The 23,080-nt window shown below is 41.2% G+C and overlaps 1 protein-coding gene across 1 annotated transcript in view; it reads right to left on the bottom strand.

Moving 5' to 3' along the window:
• LOC309556825 (lipoxygenase homology domain-containing protein 1-like) overlaps positions 1-23,080 on the bottom strand; it is a gene marked incomplete at its 5' end in the record, with an annotated part of 436,205 nt that overhangs the window by 229,546 nt on the left and 183,579 nt on the right. Inside the window, 2 exons of the mRNA XM_082259345.1 lie at positions 9,883-10,046; positions 19,573-19,611. Of these exons, the coding sequence (XP_082115471.1) occupies positions 9,883-10,046; positions 19,573-19,611 (203 nt within the window). The remainder of the gene's footprint in view (positions 1-9,882; positions 10,047-19,572; positions 19,612-23,080) is intronic.

Here is a 23,080-nt window from a genome sequence, read left to right as displayed (position 1 = left end):
GCTTTTTCTTCTTGTCTCTCTGCCACTAATACTGTCCCTGACAGATGGGTAACCTGTCCCTACACTACCCACACGCAAATGCTTGACAAACCCAGGAGTCAGGGTCTTAAAAAGGCTCCGCCACACCCAAAATGGCTGCCAGAGTCACATGGGTGGCCAGCATCCAATCAGACCACTACCCCAGTGACTGAGAAAAACCATAGAGGAACCAGGCTCCTCATGACTTACTCTCCTTCTGCATTGCCGTTGCGGTTTAGGGCCACCTGCAGTGGAGACAGCAGACAGCACCTGCCTTCAAGTCTTTTTACTAAAGCATTCCAAATCACTGTGTCCCTTCATGACACATAAACCATATGCATGTCATCACTAATTATTTGCTAGTTCTACCCCTATGTTTAAATGGGGGAAAAAAACCCTGTCATCGGGATCTGTGTTATAAGTAATATCCTAAGAAAGCATATGGCACTTTATGAAAATGAAAGCAGAGGTAGAGCTTTTTCCCTTAGCAACTGAATATCCATCTTTCAAATGGAACTAAGGATTTATTTTGTTGTTATGGGAAACAGGTCTAACTTTGTTCACTTTTCATAATTTAGTCCTGTTGAAAGAAAATACGACACAAATGACACAACTTTACATAACTGTACTACAGAAAAAAATATACATTTTCAAATGCATATCATATTCTGAGATTTATTGCAGTCTTTTGAGGTACTTCTCATTACACGTCTCACTCTTGTTCACTTTATTGAGGATTTAATATTACTTAAGGGATTGTACATATAATCTTCATTGAGGCTTAGAAGTGAGGGATGTCTGCTGTGGGACTATATGCTAGTCTGTATCTATGAGCAAGCAATCTTAAAGGATACACCCTCTGTTCCTACACTTTTCTTATATATCTCTCTGTGTATATGCAGTGTCTTAGTTTGTATCAGTTTGTACACTTTGCTGATGCAATGCGCTTTAAAGGGAACTATTTTTTTTTTTTTTTAAAGGTAATTTTATTATTGTTTAAAACAAAACAAACAGAGAAAAAGAAAAGGGTACAGCAAACCACATAAAGATACATGAGCAAGTGATACTGTACATGTACAATAGATTAATCCATTTACTGGAACTAGTCTAGAATCCACCTGGGATTCTGCACCAAATGAACAAAAGAGAAGGTCAAACAAAAATTAGCTGGTGATATGGACATGAATGTATATAAAAACACAAGCATCAATATGGCACAGTAAGGAAGTCTCATAAAAAAGGGTGACTACACAGATAAGATAATCATGGCCTACTGGACTATACTTCCCTCAGTCAACATCAGAGGGCTCCCAATAATGAATAATGTTCCAACCTCTATTCCCCCTGAGAGAGCACTCATCCATCCCGACCATTATTTTTTCAATTTTTTAGGACACCCCGATCCATGTGGGATATCTTATACATCGGAAGGGCTTCATTAACTAAATCAATCCAAGCCCCCAATCCTGGAGGATCAAACTTCTTCCAGTAATACAATAACCTTTTTAGCCTACAAAAAAGCAGTCATAATAGCGATTTTTGTGATTCTCTATTCATCTCCTTATCTAAATCACCCAACAGACATCAAATTGGGATACAGATGTTAGGTAGAGCTAGCTTTTCCTCGATAAATGTGTATACTTCACTCCAAAAAATACACACACAAGGGCAATCTCAAATCATGTAAAGGAAATCTCCATGGGCTGCAAAGCATCTTTGACACTCTGGAGATGGAGCTTTATTTTTTAAAGTCTGATGGGTATAATTGATCCTATATAAATACTTCAATTGTATGAGTTTGTCCCCTTCTGCAATAACGCTAACAAGTTGAGACCCCACCAACTCCTCCCAGGCATAATCCTCCAGTCCCTGTATTTTAGAACTTCACTGTGACTTAATTTTATTCATCCGTGTCGAACAATCAGCTAGGAGGAGAGAGTAACATCTGGAAATGTATTTTGTATGATCGCCGTCTAATAACGAGGGTTGCAAGTGAACTCCCCGCAGTCCAAACTGCACTAAGACCGCATGTTTGAGTTGCATATAAGCAAAAAGGGGACCATTCTTGAAATATACATCGAGTTTGCCATTTGCAGCTTTTTTGGTGTACATGCTTGCCCCAGATCAGTGATTTGAAAAGTATTAATGCCTGTGCGTTTCACTTTGTAATTTTCTTAACCACTTTAGCCCCGGAGGATTTGGTTGCTCAATGACCAGGCCCTATTTTGCGATTCGACACTGCGTGAATTTAACTGACAATTGCGCGGTTGTGCGACACTGTACCCAAAATAAATTTATGTCCTTTTTTCCCACAAACAGAGCTTTCTTTTGGTTGCATTTGATCACCTGTGCGATTTTTATTTTTTGTGCTATAAACAGAAAAAAATAGCAACAATTTTGAAAAAATAACAATATTTTTCACATTTTTTATATGAAATTCTCAAAAAAAAATGTAAAAATCTAATTTTTTTAACATTTTAGGCCAATTTGTTTTCTGCTACATATTTTTGGTAAAAAAAAATCACAATAGGCGTATTTTGATTAGTTTGCACAAGAGTTATTGCGTTTACTAACTAATGGAAAGATTTATGTCATTTTTATTGTTTTTTTTTTTAACTAGTAATGGTGGCGATCTGCGATTTTCTTTGCGGGATTGCGACATTGCGGCAGACAGATCGGACCCCTGACTAACATTTTTGACACTTTTGGGGGTACCAGTGACATTACTACAGTAATCAGTGCTATACATATGCACTGTTACTGTAAAAATGACACTGGCAGGGAAGGGGTTAACTTTATTAGTGATCAAGGGGTTAAGTGTGTCCCTAGGGGCGTGATTCTAACTGTCAAGGGGCGTGGCTTGTGATGTAACCGCAGAGACATACGATCCTAAATAGCAGTATCGTATAGTCTCTGCAGTTACACCAGGGAGAATGGCAGGCGGCTTTGTTTACATTAGCCGTCTACCTTTCTCCCTCTCTAGCGGGACATCGGAGCTGCCAGTCACATGCGTGGGGATGGCCTACAGGCTCCTGGGCGAGCGACGTAGTACTACGTCGCTTTGCCCAGGAGGGGCTGACTGCCACAGTAAATATACAGTGGGTGGTCGGCAAGCCGTTAAAAGGATAAGTTCACCTTTTTAGACAGAATTTCACTTTTCATAATAAATTGAAGCATTTTCGAATGCCATTTCTGGCCCAGCCACAGCCATCCCAATGTGCATTTCTCTCACTTATCTCATCCACATAAGGTTTAAAATCTTGTCAGTTTTATTTTATTTTTTTAAATGATTTTCAGATTCCGTCACTTCCTGTAGATTGTCTCTCAGCATTCACTTCCTGTCAGTCATCTCACTGAAGCCTTCACTTCCTCGTTGCATCAAAGTAGAGGGCGTGAGAGGGTGTGTTCAACACTCTGGACCACCCCTCCCTAATTAAAGTACTACCTTTCACTCACTTCCTATACACTCTGATTGTACAATCTCCTTTAGATCTCCCTTCAGCTATGTAGTACAAGGACCTGTCTGATTTGATACAAATTTAATGGATTGTTCATGTGTGTCATCCTATTCCATAGTTCTGGTCAGGGCTGCTGTTAGAAATCGCGGGGCTCCGTACAGACTACCTGGCAGGGCCCCCCCAAGAAAATATTAAAGATATATTTAGCTAAAATTACAACAAAATCACTATTAGCAGACACAAATATAACATAACTCACATAATTCCTGCTAAATCTAAAAAAAAAACTATGTTAAATAAAAATGAAGATGAGATGAGAAAAATATACAGGCTGGGCAGTTGGAGCTAAGTGATCAGAGAGACAGAGGGGGAGAAACAAAGTTACAATTTACTCCTGATCAGAGATAACATTAGAGCCAGTGCTTGGAGGGGGCCCACACAGGGAGGGGAATTAGTGAGGGATGACTGTCTCTTTCTCAGCAGATAAAAGCTGATAGCTGGGAGAGGGACAGATCAGATTCAGGTGCTGGAGGAAGATTTCTGTCTTTGTTGTCCATCACAAATCCCCCTCTCTGTGTGGGCCCCCTACAAGAGGCTGGTGGTCCCCCCCTATCAGCGTAAATCTAAAGGAAATTGTACAAAGATTTTACAGTCAGATTGCATAATGTATACAAGTACATAGGAGGGAGTAGATGGAGACTCTCAGTTGTCAGGCCTCAGTAGAGAGTGATCGGTGTCCTGGAAGCCTCACATCAAGTCAAAGCCTGCTGTGTGATAGTGAATGGCAGTCTCAGCATCGAGCCCCGTCAGGCCACGTCCCACTCCATGTAGCGAAAACTCACATTTCCACATGCGTTTGTTTTGGGTGTTTTGGAGCATTTTCACTCATCACGCACTCATCACGCATAGGGCAGTCCATTCACTTGAATGAAGTGCTCTATGCAGTACAATTGCCCCAGAGAAGCTCTAGAACTTTTTTGGGAGCGAAGAATGGTGCGTTACAGCAGTTTCTGGTGAGTTTGCAGCACTTGGGCTGCCTTTAACATGTAACGATAACACAAGTAGGGTGCACATTTGCAGCATGTTTCTGAAACACAAGACAATGCGTTTCTGTTTGTTCTGTGTTTGCCATGCATTCTGAAACACGCAGATGTAAATGAAGCCTGATTGTTCTTGTGTAAACGCAACAATTTCACTTTCAGGGCCCACCCACACCTAGACCAGTGGGAGCGCAAGTTTTTTGGCTAGTTTTTCCAGTGACACACATAGGGCAGCCCCTTGATTTTAAAAGGGTTTGATACACATTGCAAAGTAGCTAATGACACTTAATGATACTGAAAGCTCAACTAGGTACTTTTAGGTGTATAAATGTGGCCATACACTATATAATCTGATTGTACAATCGCTGAACAATTTGTTTAAGATTTACCAAAACTATATAATATGACAACACACCATCTATCCAATCACTCTGTATCCAATCAGGCATGCTTTTGCACTACATCGGGGGTGTCCCATGGGCTGCATGCGGCTCTAGGGAGTTTAGTATGCAGCTTGGGCCCATCTGAAGAGAGTCTTGGGAAGCCAGGCAAATGCACATGTGAAGAGATGCAGAGGATGCTGTGAAAACTTAGCTGATAAGTAAAGGTGTGCTAATGAGGTCAGCTGGTAAACTCCTTCCTGTGTCTTACTGATTTTTCCTTTCTACATCTAATCAGGATGTGATGAATCTTTCTAAGAAATACAGCAAGGACTAAGGTAAGGCATTGTTCTCAAAATCAAAGAAAGCTTGTCTTTTTCGGCAACCAAGGTACAATGATGGTATATTGGTACATGGGAGAGCTGGATTTTAGAAAAAAAAAAGGTAAACCTAGCCTTTAAGACAAAGGTCAGCATTTAAAACCAGCAACTAGCATTTTTACCGGAGGTCAATATTTAAAGTCTCTATGTTCCTCTTAGGAAGGAAAGGTTTACTGTAAAGAAGAAGGAAAGGCTCTGTACTAAGTAAGCTTAAAATGTTGCCTTCCCTCTGCCTTTATCAAGGGTCACTTTTGGGAAAATGTTACATGTTCCACCCATTTCTGTGACAGCAGTTCCACGTACAAGCTGTCATTCCTTGAAATCACCATGGCCGCGTAGGGCTCCGCCCACAGGCCGTGTCCAGGGCAACCATCAGAAATTTTACGCCCACTGGCCATCCAGATAAGTCCTTTTCAGTGCACCCACTTTTATTTTAACATTTTTCTGACTTAATATCTGAAAATTCAAAGTGAATTCCATGTCATCAGTGCTTTTAACAGTAAGGAATTATATTTTGGACAAAAAATATGAAGCCTGCCACCATGACCAGGTAGACACTTTTGAGCAGGACTCTACACTAACAAGAACTGCGCCAGTAAAGAGACAGCCACATATATTCAGCAAAGAGATGGCCAAATTTAGCAAAGAGACATACCCATATCTTCAGCAAAGAGACAGCCCAATCCATAAAAGAGACAGCCCCATATATTCAGAAAAGAGACGGCCCAATCCAGCAAAAAAGACATTACCATATTCCAAAGAGACATCCCTATATATATTCAGCAAAGAGACGTCCCAAACCAACAAAGAGTAATGGCCCAATCTAGAAAAGAGACATCCCTATATAATTAAAGAGACATCCCCTTCCAGCAATGAGAGACATCCCAATCCAGCAAAGAGACAGTCAAATCCAGCTTAGCTCACTCATTACTGATAATCAGGGTTACAGGTGGCAGAGATCACAATGTTTCATCCTCTTGGGAGGCTCGGCTGAGGTCGGCGAAATTTTAGCTGTCATTAGTTACTGGGCCACTGTTGCCTAGTGATGGCTACTGCCTCAGCTCTCCCAGCTCTATCCCGCAAATGGCTAGTCTGCCCTTGGTGCTGAAAAAAGGGAACTTTGATCTATTGGAGGAAGGTCTATAAAGAGGGTTCTGCTGACTGCTGATCTAATCGTTGATCACCAACCATTAGATCAGCAGTCAGCACCCCACAATAGAGGCCCCCATTAGCACACAGTCCCTTTATATTAGTGCCCCCCCTTCCTTAGAAACCTCCAGAGATTAAAGAGACCCCCCCACTCTTAAATCACTGCCCCTGCCCTCTTAAAGACCTCTATTTAGGCTACCTTACCATTAGGACTCTGGAGCCACTGCAAGCAAAAGTGTGAGAGCCGGGGTTTAGGGGGCAGAGCTATTTTCCTCATATTATGCAATGCCTGTACAGCGTCCTAAGCAATGACTGTATTATTGACATCAGCTCATTAAGCGAACATTGAGGCAGCTTGGAGAGGGGCCCTTGGCGGGGGAGCTAGAGCACTGAATGCAGAGCGCACATGCAGGCGCAGTCAACAAGAATCCTCACTGGGTTGAGGATACAGCAACGAGAGATGTGCACTGCCCCCCCCCCCCACCTCCAGATCTCCTTATACTTACCTGAACCCCATTGGGATCCAGTGATGAGCACGAAAGTCTCTGCTCTCCAGGGACTCTCCCTCCTGAGCCAATTGCTACCGCTGCTCTTAATCACAGCCAGTGAGCCAATGAGAAGAGAGAGGGGCAGGGCCGAGCTGCAGCTCTATGTCTGAATGGACACACAGAGCAGTGGTGTGGGAGTGTGCCTGCCTGGGTGCATTTGGCAGGAGGGTGGTGCCAGGAGCGCCAGCGGGGGCCCGAGAAGAAGAGGATCAGGGCTGCTTTGTGCAAAACCATTGCACAGAGCAGGTAAGCATGACATTATTTGTTAATTAAAAAAAAAAAAAACTTGACTTTAATATCACTTTAAGACAACATTTCAAGCTTACTTAGTATAAAGCCTTTTCTTATTTTATAAGTTAAAATACAAGCTAAAGTCTACAAAATTATAATAATAACATCAATAATTGTAAATATTCAGGTGCTCCTTTGCAATATAACAGCTTTCATTCTTTGATCCTTAATTTGGACATGTCACTAGTCCTTAATATAAGCGCTTACTGATGCATCAAATGTGATGAAGAATGATGGAGACAGCAATGAAAATACAAAGAGAAAATCTCCTGCGGGGATCATATCGTGGGTGACGGTACTGGCAGCCAAAACTGAGGCCACACATAAAACATAACGCCATACAGTAAATTAAATCAGCCTTTCCAATTACTTTCCTGAAAGATTTCATTTTAGGCAATGTGTTAAAACTGATCTCAGTTTTAACAGGAGCTGGTTAAATTCCAATACATTATCTGCCGTGACATTATTCTGTGGCCTAAGGTGAAAACGAATGCATGGATAAAATACTGTAAAGGGTTCCTAAGGAAGGAGAATGAAAGACATATAGACATCCTTATGGTAACGTCTTACTCTAAATGAATGTGAACAAGAGACAGCCATAGGAAACCCAAAGGTTACTACATTGTGCATGTTTTTGCATTTTTAATATTGTGAGCTTAGTTATTTGAGGATTGTGATTTTAGAGAAGCATTCACTTCTTTTAGTTAATTTTGATTTGATGTGACTTTCTATGACAGTAAAATGAATTTTTAAAGCAGTTGGCAATATCTATTATACAGTAGCCTATATCAGTTCATTTTGATTATTTTCCTTGCCGCTCTAAATTGATGAATATTGAGATCCGACTGATTGCAAAGATGTACCGCAGTTTATAAACTATAAATGATCTAACTAAAGTTGACCTGTTATCACTTCACCATTGTTTACCAGCTCCCTTACAACTTTGGTATTTAATGGCAGCTGATCAATTACGGTAAATGTCTGTATATCTCAGAGCAGTGGATTTTGCAGTAAACATTTCAGCTGGGAAGGTAACATTAGAAAAACATAGATCCACTTGGTAACTTTTATTTTTTCACACTTGTTCTAGTCTTCAAACACAGAAAATACCCAACCATCTTAATAATGAGACCATGTAAGAAATGCCTTATGAGAAAATTCATTAAATCCTTTTAATTTTCTTGTTCTATCAATTCTTAGCCAATTTGTAGGTCCCATTATGCCGCAGCCTATTTTTTGCACAAAAAATATTACAGATCTACATAAAACCACTAAGATCCAGACAAGGTAGTTGATGGGAACTTGAAATAAATGAGGTTTATTAACTAGAGATCCTTATAAAAAGGGCACAGAAATATGAAAGGTACACACCACGTGCACTAATCCCCAATAAACTGTAAGGTTTTTAATCACTTGTCGACCAGTAGCTGCAGATATACGGCGGCAGGTTCCCACGAGACGCCATGCCCGTACGTCGCTTCACAGGAGCGATTGTTGGGGCGCGCGCGCCCACATTCCCCAGTGGGAAAGCTTATCTGTGGGGCCGGCGGCCGAGATTGCCGCAGGGGCACCTGCGTTCGCTCCCTGTGGAGACAGAACAGTGGACTGCTTTTGTAAACATGGCAGACCGTTGTTCTTTCAGCAATCAACACAGGCCTCCTGTGTTCCTCCTATTTAGGAACACAGGTCCTGAGTTGATTCCATAAGCCCACCCCCCCCCCTCACAGTTAGAAAACACCTCCTAGACATACATTTAATCTTTTGATCGCCCCTGGGGTTAACCCCTTCCCTGCCAGTGTCATTAGTACAGTAACAGTGCATATTTTTAGTACTGATTACTGTAGTATTGTCACTGGTCCCCCCAAATGTGTCAAAAATGTCAGTTGGTTGTCCAATCTGCCAGCCGCAATGTTGCAATCCTGTTAAAAATTGCTGTTCCCTGTCATTGCTAGTAAAAAAAAAATATATAATAATAATAGAATAAAATAATAAATAAATAAAAAAAAGACATAAATCTTTCCCATAGTTTGTGGACGTGATAACTTTTGCGCAAACCAATCAAAATACATTTTTTGGGATTTATTTGCCAAAAATATGTAGCAGCATACAAATTGGCCTAAAATGATGAAAAAATATGATTTTTAATTTTTTTTTAATGGGAATGCTAAACAGCAGAAAGTGAAAAGTATTGTTTTTTTTTTTTCAGAATTGTTGCTCTCTTTTTTTTTTCAGCGCAAAAAAAAAAAAAAAAATCGCAGAGGTGATTAAATACCACCAAAAGAAAGTCTTATTTGTAGAGAAAAAAGGACATCAATTTTATTTGGGTACATAGTCGCACGACCACGCAATTGTCACTTAAATTAACGCAGTGCAAAATTGCAAAAAATGACCTGGTCATTAAGGGGGAAAATCTTCCGGTCCAGATGTGGTTTAATATACTATTCTTATAAACTTTATAAGCTCAGATGCAGAAAGAAAAATTGTCTGTACAGCTTTAAACACTGTTTTAAAATGATGAGAAATAATTATTGCTTAATTTTTAACCAGACTGATAGCCATCTGTTTATGTTAATGTGGTAATTACAGTATTGTAAGAGAACACTATGCTAGCTGCATACCTGGAATGTATCTGCGCTATTCACATTAAACAGCTGATGACTCCCTGATCCCAGCACAATGGGACCAGAATTGGACCCTTCACCATAGACATAAAGGGACACTGTGGCATCAGTTCCTGCGTTGGGCAAATTACCAGTCACAACAGTGATTTTCCAATCTCCTTCTGCAATGAGAATAAGAGCAGTGAAAAAATTATTAGCAGAAAAGAGAAGTATTATATAATAATGAATAAAAATAAGAGGCGTCGCTGGATTGTTCACACATCATTCAGTTCTTTATAAGGTACCCATATGCACACTATTTAACCACTTGCTGACCACGCTTTTTCTGGCATTTTTTGTTTACATGTTTAAATCAGTATTTTTTTGCTAGAAAATTACTTATAACCCCCAAACATTATACATATTTTTTTAGCAGAGACCCTAGGGAATAATATGGAGATCGCGGCAATTTTTTTTTTTTACTGCACACGCTCGTGGAATGGCGACAAACTATAGTACCTAAAAAATCTCCATAGGAGACGCTTTAAACGCCTTTTCAGGTTACATGTTTTGAGTTACAGAAGAGGTCTTGTGTATTGATCTTGCTCTAACATTCACGGCGATACCTCACATCTGTGGTTCGAATACTGTTTACATACATTTATGTATGCATTCGCTTCTGCGCTTCTGTACAGGGTGATGGGGGCACTGCACTTTAAAATTTTTTATTATTAATATTTATTTTTATTTTATATTTTTTTTTTATCTCTTTTATTCCTATTACAAGGAATGTAAACATCCCTTGTAATAGAAATAAGGATAACAGGTCCTCTTTATGAAGAGATCTGAGGTCAAAAAGACTCAAAATCTCTTCTTTACCTTTAAAAGCAAATGATAGAAAAAAATGTTTGATCTTTCGCTTTAAAAAAATATATAATTTTTTTCTTCCAGCCTTGACTGGAAGTAACATCATGGCATCACTCTGATCCTCCAAGGCCATAGAGTTAATCAAAGAGTGCAGCTGGCCACACCATCGGATCGTTTTTCCGGTGAACCGCCAGAAACAATAAGCCTGAGAAACACCGGCGAGTGGTGGGGGGGGGGGGAGATAGACGTCCTCTTCCGCTGCTTCGGAAACTGTTCCAGCGGCTCATGAGAAATCAGGTCACCTGCAGAAAAAAGGGTACTGGGGTTATGGCTGATATCTTCAGCCATAACCCCGGTTAACCACTTGCAAACATCAACTTTATTTTCAGTGGTAAGATATGTTGCATTGAAAGTTAAACTGTGTGTTGAGGCTAACTCTGTCCTTGGCATCATTGGGCCTATGATAGACACTGTATTCATGATCACTGCATCAATGTTAGAATTGCCAAAAAATTTTTGTGGTTGATATGATCATTTTAATTGGAGTGTTCCCTGGTGGTCATTTTGTTTACTAAGTGCTTAAAATGGAGCAACAGCCACATGGGTTGAAATAAGGACATGTGCATGGTTTTCCCCAAGTATTGGTAATTCTATTGAGCTACTGCCGAGATCCCCACACACCTCCAACACCGACACTTTTACTTCCTAGGTCAGCTTTGCAGATTCCTGTGTCATTTGCCTGCTTATTGACTGTGAAAGGTCATAAATACACAGATGAGTCCCTTTTCTGTTTTGTAAGTTGATTAAAGCACATATTTACTTTTATATACAGTACATTAAAAAAATTGCAATGGTGTAATACAACTACAAAAAGCAGCTCTTGTTGTAATAGTCACCTTGTCTACAGCATTGTCCCCTGCATTAACCCCACCACCAGTCCACATTAAAAGAAAAATGAATGATGGTGAGAACTGTTCACCCCATTTCCTGTGTGTTAAAGCTTCCATAGACAACCCTAGAGTTGCATCACAATGGTTCACAGTACAATATGAATAGAATAGAATATTCAATACTGTAGAAGCTGATGTCGTAACACCAGTGATGCTTTCTGCACTATTAAAGATCACCCATCTCCGCCACAGGGAGAACAGGAAAAAGACCCAAGAAAGTCATGTGACCAGCCAGGAGACCTCAGAAATAGGGTATGTATGAAAGGAGATTTAAAAATGTGTGGGAGTGGGAATGTATTTTTTAATGGAGGTTTGCTTTAAAGTAGAGATTGACCGATTATCGGCAACACTGATATATATCGAGGGCCGATATGCACTTTCCCGAAATATCAGAATCGGCCTTTGGATTTACCAAAATTGCCGTGACGTCATCGTGCTGGCCAGCCACCCACCAAAGGGTGCCAGCCAGGCACCCACCCATCACAGGGTGCCAGCCAGCCAGCCACCCACCCACCCACCACAGGGTGCCAGCCAGCCAGCCACCACAGGGTGCCAGCCAGTCACTCACCAAAGGATGCCAGCCAGCCAGCCACCCACCACAGGGTGCCAGCCAGCCAGCCACCCACCCACCACAGTGTGCCAGCCAGCCACCCACCCACCACAGGGTTCCAGCCAGCCAGCCACCCACCACAGGGTGCCAGCCAGTCACCCACTCACCACAGGGTGCCAGCCAGTCAGCCACCACAGGGTGCCAGCTAGCCAGCCATCCACCCCAGGGTGCCATCCAGCCAGCCACTTACCCACTACAGGGTGCCATCCAGCCAGCCACTCACCCACCACAGGGTGCCAGCCAGACAGTCACCCACCTACCACAGGGTGCCAGCCAACCACCCACCCACCACAAGGTGCCAGCCAGCCAGCCACCACAGGGTTCCAGCCAACCATCCACCCAGCACAGGGTGCCAGCCAGCCAGCCACCCAGCACAGGGTGTCAGCCAGCCAGCCACCCACCCACCTCAGGGTGCCAGCCAGCCACCACAGGGTGCCAGCTTGCCACCCACCCACCACATGGTGCCAGCCAGCCAGCCACCCACCCACCCACCACAGGGTGCCATACAGCCACCCACCAAAGGGTGCCAGCCACTCATCACCACAGGGTGCCAGCCAGCCATTTTGTTTAAGCCTATATTAGTGTCTTTTCATGTTTCAATGGAGATGGATTGACATAGAAAAATTAAAAGTGTGGTCTGGGACTATTTCTCTTCTCCATCTCCAGGAAAATCAGCAGCACTGTGCAACGCTTGCAAAAACCATGTAAGCATGGGATCAATAACTGCAAAAAAACAAAAATACGTCTAATCTTTGGGCCCATGTAAGAGTTCATCATGTTGAATTGTATAATGCAGGACAGAAAAAACAAAATGAATCACAAGGTGAAACATCACTATCCCAGGCATCAATAACAGATATGTTTCAGAAAAAAAACAGGTGGCTAAAATCTCATGTAAGATCCCAAATGCTGGACAGAGTAATCACAGAGATGATGGTCACTGATAACCAGCCATTTACAATAGTGTCTGACTGGATTTAAGCGGTTGGTATCCATGCTTGAGCCAAGGTACACACTGAAGAGTGACAAATTTTATCAAACTCAAATGCTGCAAATGATTCAACAAAAGGTCATTGAGAAAGTAAAGGCTATGCTGCAACCAGAGAATGCTGGCAACTCACTCTCATTCATGACTGACTGCTGGTCAGGACAAACAGAATCACTAATGAGTCTTACATGCCACTTCATTGACAGCGGTTGGACAAGAAGGCATTTGGTGTTGAATACAAAATTGTTGCAAGGATCCCACACTGGGGAGTACATTAGAGAAATGTTTCCAGGCATGCTAGAAGAATGGGGAATCACCAAAGACCGGGTGATGTTGGGCTGCGAGACAGTGGAGCGAACATGGTTAAAGGTATCAGACTTGCTGAAGTGTCAGACCTCAGTTGCATGCCACACACCCTCCAACTTGTGGTAAATGATGGTCTGTCAAACCAGAAAGCCTTGCTTGCCATTATTAGCATGCTGAAGAAGTGTGCAGGCCATTTCCACCATTCTATTCTTGCCAAGCAGTGACTGAGGTGCATTCAGGAAGACTTTGGCCTACCCAAAAACAACGTGATACAGGCCGTTCCAACACGATGGAACTCAATACTACACATGTTACAAAGGTTGCTGGAGCAGAAGCGAGCTCTTGCTATATATTCTGGTGAATATAGACTTGGAGGGCATTCTTGTCCTACTACTGATCAGTGGAACATAGTAGCCAACATTATTGAGACGCTCCTACCCATTGAGGAAGTGACAATAGAGGTGAGTCATTACGACTCATCTGTGTCCTCTGTCATCCCATGTGTGAGAGTGCTGAAGATTCTTCTTCAACGGGAAGGACCCAACACACGGGGCATTAAAGCATGTAGGCAGGCCATGAGGGACAGCTTCGCCAAACGGTTTGAGAAGCATGAGGAGAATAAAAATGTTGTGCTTGCATGTCTTTTGGATCCTCGATGCAAGAACCATCCTTTCTCTTCTGATGATGTATCGTCCTCGTCCTCATCCTTTTCCTCGTCCTCCAGACGAAAAGAAAAGTCAAGAAGAGAAGGTTTCTGATGTGGAAGAGCAGGATGCAGGAGAAAAATGTCCAAAAAGACAACGGACAGAAGAGAAAATTAATCATGGTGAAATCAATGCCATGTTCAGTGTTTTATTGGGGCCTCATGCGGAGGATTGATCAGAAACTGCAATAATGGGCCTGGATGATGAACTTCATCTCTATTTGAAGGAACCAGTAATTGACAGAAAAAGTGATCCTCTTCAGTGGTGGAAAGAAAATGAGGCACGCTACAAAAGACTTGCTTTTCATGCATGAAGATACCTTTCTGCTCCTCCTTCCTCGGTACCAAGTGAGCAGAAATTTATGAAAAGAAAAGAAGCCGTTTAACTGGTGAACATGCTGAAATGTTATGCTTTCTGCACTATAATATTGTTCTACTTAACTGGGAGTATTGATTTGAAAGTGAAATAGTAGTGTCTGTCCACCAGTCCACTCCAATCCACTGTCTAGCTTTTGTCTAGCTATTTTTTCTAAATAAAGCTAGACAGTGGATTGAAGCCAGTGGACTACTGCTGCAGTAGTGTGCCACTCACTGCTGCAATAGTGCAGTATTGATTTAAAATTATTGCAGTGATAGTCCACTGACTCCAGTCCAATCCACTGTGTAGCTGTTGTGTTACCTAGCTTTTTCTCTAGCAGTTTTGCACTGACTGCAGTAGTTACAGTGAGTGCCATACTGCAGACTGCAGATGTAGTCCACTGACTCCAGTCCAATCCAGTGTGTAGCTGTTATGTTGCCTAGCTTTTTTTCTAACAGTTTTGCACTGACTGCAGTAATTGCAGTGAGTGCCATACTGCAGACTGCAGAGGTAGTCCACTGACTCCAGTCCAATCCAGTGTGTAGCTGTTGTGCTGCCTAGCTTTTTTTCTAACAGTTTTGCACTGACTGCAGTAGTTGCAGTGAGTGCCATACTCCAGTCCAATCCACTGTGTAGCTCTTGTGCTGCCAAGCTTTTTTCTAGCAGTTTTGCAGTGACTGCAGTAGTTGCAGTGAGTGCCATACTGCAGAGGTAGTCCACTGACTCCAATCCACTGTCTAGCTGTTGTCTAGCTTTTTTTATAGCAGTTTTGCACTGACTGCACTGCAGTAGTGATTTAAAATTATTGCAGTGAGTGATTGCACTACTGCAGCAGTTTATTATGCATTAATGCACAATCAGAATGATATACTAAATGTCCCTGCAATTGAAGTTTTCTTATCAGTTCTCATGCAGTTAAGGTGTGAAGAACAAGCCCTTAATGTTAAAATTGTTAATAAATAAAGTTTTACATGTTCAGTAACAGATTTGTGTCGAAATTTGTGTTTATTTTGCAAAAATTTAAATGTACAAAAATATCGGCCAATATCGGCTGATACCGATATGCAATGGCCAAAATATCGGTATCGGCGACGAAAAACCGATATTGGTCGATCACTACTTTAAAGTGTATGTAAACCCTGACAATGAACTTTTCATGTTTGCCCTCTTCTTGTCTGCTAAATATACTATTGAAAGTGTTTATTATATCTGTTCAATAACTGCAAAAATACCTGTAGATTTTGCCAGAAATCTTGTAAGATAGTTAATTTCATGTGCTCTTCTCTGTGCACAATGAAAGGTTATGGTGATGAGGAGGGGAAGATGAAGAGAGGTCTGTATTCTTTGTAATCTGTTAAATATGAAGTAGGCAGGGCTGACACCACATGCTTAGGAATTTCTGGTGTTCTAACCTCGAAGAATTATAAGCACACTATATTTCTGGCACATCAACAGTTATTTTTGTGCACTTGCATTGTGTTTAAAGGGATAAAAATGGAGAAATGTGTATGTATTCCAGAGATGTACTAAATGCATTTTTTCATTTAGCCTTGAAATATGCTGTAGGCTTGGATCCCTAAATCTCTCAGTTACTGAAACAGCACAGAACTCTTCAATGAAATAAAGCCTTTCTTGGCTCACAGTGCACCACTGTCCATTTCATCTGTATGAACAACAAAGTTTACCATCAGCTTTTGAGGTTCAGATTCATTGGATGTATTTCATATGGAGTTTTAGATAAGCCCCCAACAGTACAAGGGTGTTTCTTTAAAACAAAATTGGACTGTAAATAGGCAGCTTTAGCATGGCTGCTGCTGTATGGGAGACTGTGCCATTATAATATAAAAATACACTTCAGGCACGTATTCTGGCCATATTCTTGAAAAGTTTTTCAGTCACATTGTATACACTGCAAGGAGTTTAGTAAACATTATTTCAGATTCCTACCTGGTTCTGTTCTATAGATAACATGACAGAGCACCAAACTAACTTTTCATAAAAAATTGCTAACTAGCCTATGATCACCCAATCAGTCAAAGTAAAAAAACAAAGACCTGCATCTTGGCATCTCTCCAGATATGCCGCACCCTTGATATACAGCTCACAGGTCTCTTGATGAATTTACAATGAAACTTTTGAGGTCGCTCTGTTTACTTGGGAGTGTGGTCAAACGTGGTAAGATATCAAAAGACCATTCGTTCTTTAAAAGCTATTGGCACAGCTTGTTTTTCCCAAGAGCAAAACTGTCTATTGACATTTGTGGGAACATATTGGTCCTTCAGCACATATTCATGTCCCTCTGACAGCCTTACACACATACCCTTGCTCCTCTGTATGCACAGATCCCTTCCCCCCCAACTACATATATACGGGCAGCACAGTGGTTAGCACTTCCATCTAACAGCATTATTATTGCACAGGTGTGCCTTAGGCTGGCCACAATAAAAGGCCACTCTAAAATGTGCAGTTTTACTGTATTGGGGGATACAGGGGGGGGGGGGGTGTCTGAAAACCAGTCAGTATCTGCTGTGACCACCATTTGCCTCATGCAGTGCAACACATCTCCTTCGCATTGAGTTGATCAGGCTGTTGATTGTGGCCTGTGGAATGTTGGACCACTCCTCTTTAATGGCTGTGCGATGTTGCTGGATATTGGCAGGACCTGGAACACGCTGTCATATACGCCAATCCAGAGCATCCCAAACATGCTCAATGGGTGCCATGTCCAGTGAGTATGCTGGCAATGCAAGAACTGGAATGTTTTCAGTTTGCAGGAATTGCGTACAGATCCTTGCAACATGGGGCCATACATTATCAAGGTAAAATCAGTATTTATTGCTAGAAGATTACTTAGAACCCCAAAACATTATATATTTTTTTTTCTTAGCAGAGACCCTAGAGAATAAAGACAACAGTAAATTTAGCCCAATTGTTTACCATAATGTGAAAGATAATGTTACACCGAATAGATACCCAACATGTCATGCTTCAAAATTGCGCACGCTCTTGGAATGTGACAAACATTGGCAATTAAAAATCTCCATAGGCGACGCTTTAAAAATGTATACAGGTTACCAGTTGAGAGTTACAGAGGAGGTCTCAGGCTAGAATTATTGCGCTCGCTCGAACATGTGTGGTTTGAACACCGTGTGGGCGCAACTTGGTATGCATTTGATTTTGCGCTGGAGCTTGGAGGGATGGGGCGCTTTAAATTTTTTTTTTTCTTATTTATTTTACCTTTTATTGTTTATTTTTACACTGTCCCTTTAAAAAAAACATTTTTTGATCACTTTTATTCCTATTACAAGGAATGCAAACATCCCTTGTAATAAAAATAAGCAGGACAGGTCCTCTTTAATGTGAGATCTGGGTTCACAAAGACCTCAGATCTCACATCTACACTTAAAAGCAAGAAAAAAAAATGTCATTTATTTTCAGGATGAAATAAAAATGGGCCCTTTAAGGCCGTTGGGAGGAAGCGACGTTAGAAGTCGCTCCAGTCCTCCAAGGCCAAAGGGCCATCTTGTCCTCACTGGACTTCCTGCCTGGGACATGGACGGACCAGTTTTCCCCGCTACTGAGGGCTCCGGTAAACTATCAGGAAGCGGCGGGAGGGCACCTCTCCCGCCGCTCATAAAAGTGATCCCGTGGCGAATCTACCACTGGGACCACTTTTATGTGAAAGAGGACCACCTTCCCTGTAAGAAAATACTGGGGTAGCTACCATAACACCAGTATTTAATGTCAATATACTGGAGTGGATAATATAATAACGAACATACAGAAGAGCATGTTTGCTAAAAGGGCATATAAAAAAGTCAATTTAAAGTAAGCATTGCAATAATAACATTATTATTACATAATAATACAAATCCACTGAAAATAAACAGTTTTTTATTCTTAAAGTGGAGTTTAAGCACGCAGTACAGCTCATCTCCTGTGTAATAATGCGAGATTTTATGCCCTGAAATAAATCCCAGCACACACTGCGAATCGCCGAATGACGTAATCGCCGACCGGACCCGGAAGTGAGAAGAGGATAAATAAAGCAGAAAATAAGGTATTTACTAGCAACAAAAAAAAAACTTTCCATTGGTAAAAGTCGTTTTAAAGGGGATTACATACATCTATGTAATCCAATTTATTAAAAATGGGTGGAACTCCACTTTAAGTTGGTTTTCTATTTTTTTATTTGAAGTGAAAATTTTAATGAACTAGCTGCAGCCCCCAGTAAAGATAAAGATTTGAATCAATATAATTAGTAGATCATTATGCCCACAATAAACTTTGTACATTTAAAAAGGCATGATTGTAAAACATTAAAATGATTGTAAAGTCTCAGATTTACCCGCCATGTGTAGTGGTTTTGCACACAGCAGCCTCGATCTTGATCTTCTCTGTGTCCCTCTTTGGCACTCCTGGCTCCTCCCTCCTGTTGAGTGTTCCCACAGCAAGCAGTTTGCTATGGGGACAACCGAGCCGAGCCACAGCTCCATGTGTCCATTCAGACATAGAGCCTCAGCCCAGCCCCACCCACTCTCTCTCCTTGGCTCTCTGTCTTCAATTGACAGCAACGGGAGCCAATGGCACCCGCTGTATGTCTCAGCCAATCAGGAGGGAGAGTCCCGGGCAGCCAAGTCTCTCGAGCAATGTCTCTGGATCCCGATGGTCTCATGTTAGTATTAGGGGGCTGAGGGGGCTGCTGCACACAGAAGGCTTTTTATCTTATTGCATAGAATGCATTATGATAAAAATCTTCTGAGTTTACAACCACTTAAAATGATGTACTTCAGTAAAATACAGAAAAAAAAAAAAAGGTTCAGAAAAAAGAAGAAGATACATGCAGTTGATGAGATGCTACGCATTACAGATTACTTCAAAATGACAATAGGTGCACCTGATCAGATGTTAAATAAACAACCTTACCATCATTTTCTGTAGGTGGCTTGAAAAGCATATCCATTTCTAAAAAAAAAAAAATGAAATGTAATTTGACAAATTTTTTTTTTTCTTTTCAAACAATTACAAACATATTTAACCTGCTCAAATGTACGTATTATCTCTAACTGGAGTGTGTATATATATATATTTATGATTGGATAAATTTCACCTAACCAGCTGAATATGGAACTACTATTTCTAAAAGATACTTTTTGATTTACTTAAGGCAAACAGACTGTGCACCTTGCAAACTCTTCAAGTGTAGTTGCTCCAAAGCTTAGTAAATGAGGTAAAGCTTCACTTTGAAAAGAATACCCAATCACATGCAAGGAAAAAATATTTTTGCTTGCACATGATTGGATGATGGAAGTCAGCAGTGCACAGCCTATAGTAAATCAACTCCCTTGTCTAATTGTCATAATTATGTAGTCCAACCTAGGCGCCAGCTTGTGACAATATTACACTGCATGTTATAAAATAAGTAATTCTGGAATTTCAAGCATATGTTGGATTGTACAGCTTAGATTTTGATATATGGCCAGTTACTATTTTTTAAACTGTGGGGAAAGTTTTAACCACTTTAGGACCGGAGGATTTTCCTGCTTAACGACCAGGCCACTTTTTCAACTTGGCACTGCACGATTTTAACTGACAATTAAGCGGTCATGCAACGCTGTACCCAAACAAAATTTATGTCCTTTTTTCCCCACAAACAGAGCTTTCTTTTGGTGGTATTTGATCACCTCTGTGCTTTTCATTTTTTGCGATATTAATAAAAAAAGAGCAAAAATTTTCCGAAAAAAAATGACATTTTCTACTTTGACAGATAAAAAATAGCCAAATTAAATGTATGTCCTTTTTTCCCCACAAATAGAGCTTTCTTTTGGTGGTATTTGATCAACTGTGCATTTTTTAATTTTTGAAAAAAGAGCGACAATTTTGAAAAATAAAACAATATTTTTCACATTCTGATATATAACATTCTCCCAAAAAAATGTAAAAATCAAAATTTTTTAACATTTTAGGCCAATTTGTTTTCTGCTACATATTTTTGGAAAAAAAATCACAATATGCGTATTTTGATTGGTTTGCGCAAAAGTTATTGCGTTTACTAACTACTGAAAAGATTTGTCATTTTTATTGTTTATATTTTTTTTTCTAGTAATGGCGGCGATCTGCGATTATTTTTGTGGAACTGCGACTTTGCGGCGGACAGATCGGACCCCTAACTGACATTTTTGACACTTTTGGGGGGACCAGTGACATTACTACAGTAATCAGTGCTACAAATATGCACTGTTACCGTAATAATGACACTGGCAGGGAAGGGGTTAACACTGTTGGTGATCAAAGGGTTAAATGTGTGCCTCATGCATACTGCCATGTGTGGGGGGAGGGGACTGTGTGACACAGGCACAGATCGCAGGTTCAGCTATGCTGAATCCTGTAATCTGTCCCTGTCTGTCACAGAGGAGATCTGCCCGCTTTGTTTACACAAGCAGGCGATTTCCTCACTCGATCCCCGACGATCGGGGAAGAGTGGCAGTGATCACCGCCTCTCCTCCCCTGGCCCGACTTCCGCCGAGAGAGGGAGGAATCCAGCGACCTAGGTCTACATTGCTGGACCCAGCCGAGCCGCTCTGCTGCAGTAGCAGCAACGTGAGCGTTCGGCAAGTGGTTAACTTACTGCACTTCAGAGAGAACAAATTTAATGTTGTTTTTTTGTTCCTGAATTTTTGTCCTTAACCTCCCTAATACCAAGATGTTACACCCCCTTCCCGTACATGCCATTGTTCAGTTTTCAGTGGTGTAATAGTTTGACTGACAAATACTCCATCATGCAACCATGAGCCCGAATACATTCTTTAACATTTTTTGAAACAGAGAGAGCTTTCTTTTGGGGATATTTAACCGTTTGCGGACCGCCCACCACAGATTTACTGCGGCAGGCTGGCTCGGCTGCGCGAACTGACGTAGGGGTACGTCAGCTTGCGGTAGCAGTCCTGGCGGTGTGCCGGCGGTGTGCACGCTCCCACTAGACAACGGGGATGCCGATACATTGGACCGGCAGCAAGTCTTATAGTCTATAGTTCATAGTTCCTAGTCAATCTCAGGAGCAAGCAAGAGAGTTTGACTACATTCCTATGGTGGGACCATGGGCAGTATATGTGGTCATACTCTAACAGGAAGTCTGATCACAGCAGCTAAAAAAAAGGATTTTGGGAATTTGTAAGAGGCTGAGAGTAATAGAAGGTACTTTTTTAGTTAAAAATACATACTTGAATGGAACTAATTTTTCTTAAACAGTTTAGTGTCACATTAAAGTATTTTGAGTTTTTCAATGGCACCCAAATATCAGCATTTTTCAACATTTGCAAAATAATTGGGACCAAAAATCATATCTCCTAGGGGTGTTCACTTTCCAGGGATCGTTTTAAAGGCATTTGTAAGGCCCTGGCATTTTTATTTAATTTGTTTTCTAACAGACAGGGACAGGGAAATAAGCGGTTGTTAACCCGTTCTGGACCAGAAGGATTTGCCCCCTTAATGACCAAGCAATTTTTCGCGATTCGGCACTGCGTTATCTTAGCGGACAATTGCATTGTCATACAACACTGTACCCAAATAAAATTGATGTCCTTTTTTCCCCCCAAATAGAGCTTTCTTTTGCTGGTATTTGATCCCCTGTGCGATTTCTATTTTTTGCGCTATAAACAAAAAAGGAGCGACAATTCTGAAAAAAAAAAAAAAACAATATTTTTCACTTTCTGCTATATAACATTCCCAAATAAAAATAAAAATAAATTTTAAATCTATTTTTTTTTTCCAAAATATTTTTATTGAATTATTTTTTTTTCTTTCTTTTTTTTCATCCTTTTATGCCAATTTGTATTCCACTACATATTTTTGGTAAAAAAATGGCAATAAGCGTATTTTGTTTGATTTGCGCAAAGGTTATCGCGCCTACAAATTAGGGGAAAGATTTATGTCATTTTTATTTTTTATTTTTATTTTTTAACTAGTAATGGCGGCGATCTGCGATTTTTTAGCAGGACTGCGACATTGCGGCAGATAGATCTGACCCCTAACTGACATTTTTGACACTTTTGGGGGGACCAGTGACATTATTACAGTAATCAGTGCTAAAAATATGCACTGTTACTGTATTAAAGACACTGGCTGGGAAGGGGTTAACCTAGGGGTGATCAAAGGGTTAATTGTGAGCCTAGGGGAGTGTTTTCTAACTGTGGGGGGGAGGGACTTGTGAAATGATCATAGAGACCTGTGATTCTATATAGAAGGATCACAGGCGCTCTATGATCATTTCAGAGAGAACAACGGTTGGCTATGCTTACAACAGCTGACCAGTGTTCTCTCTCAGCGGGGAGCCATCGCGGGTGCTCGGCGGCAATCGAGGCCGCCGGCCCTGGGATCGGCATCCCCATTGCCTAGTGGGTACAGGAGCACGTCACAGGCGACGGACACTCGCCCC

This window comes from Pelophylax lessonae (assembly GCF_965119305.1).
Source record: "Pelophylax lessonae genome assembly, chromosome: 5".
Classification (NCBI taxonomy): domain Eukaryota; kingdom Metazoa; phylum Chordata; class Amphibia; order Anura; family Ranidae; genus Pelophylax; species Pelophylax lessonae.
The sequence above is the reverse complement of the archived record's forward strand: the minus strand, read 5'-3'. Positions and strand labels throughout refer to the sequence as shown.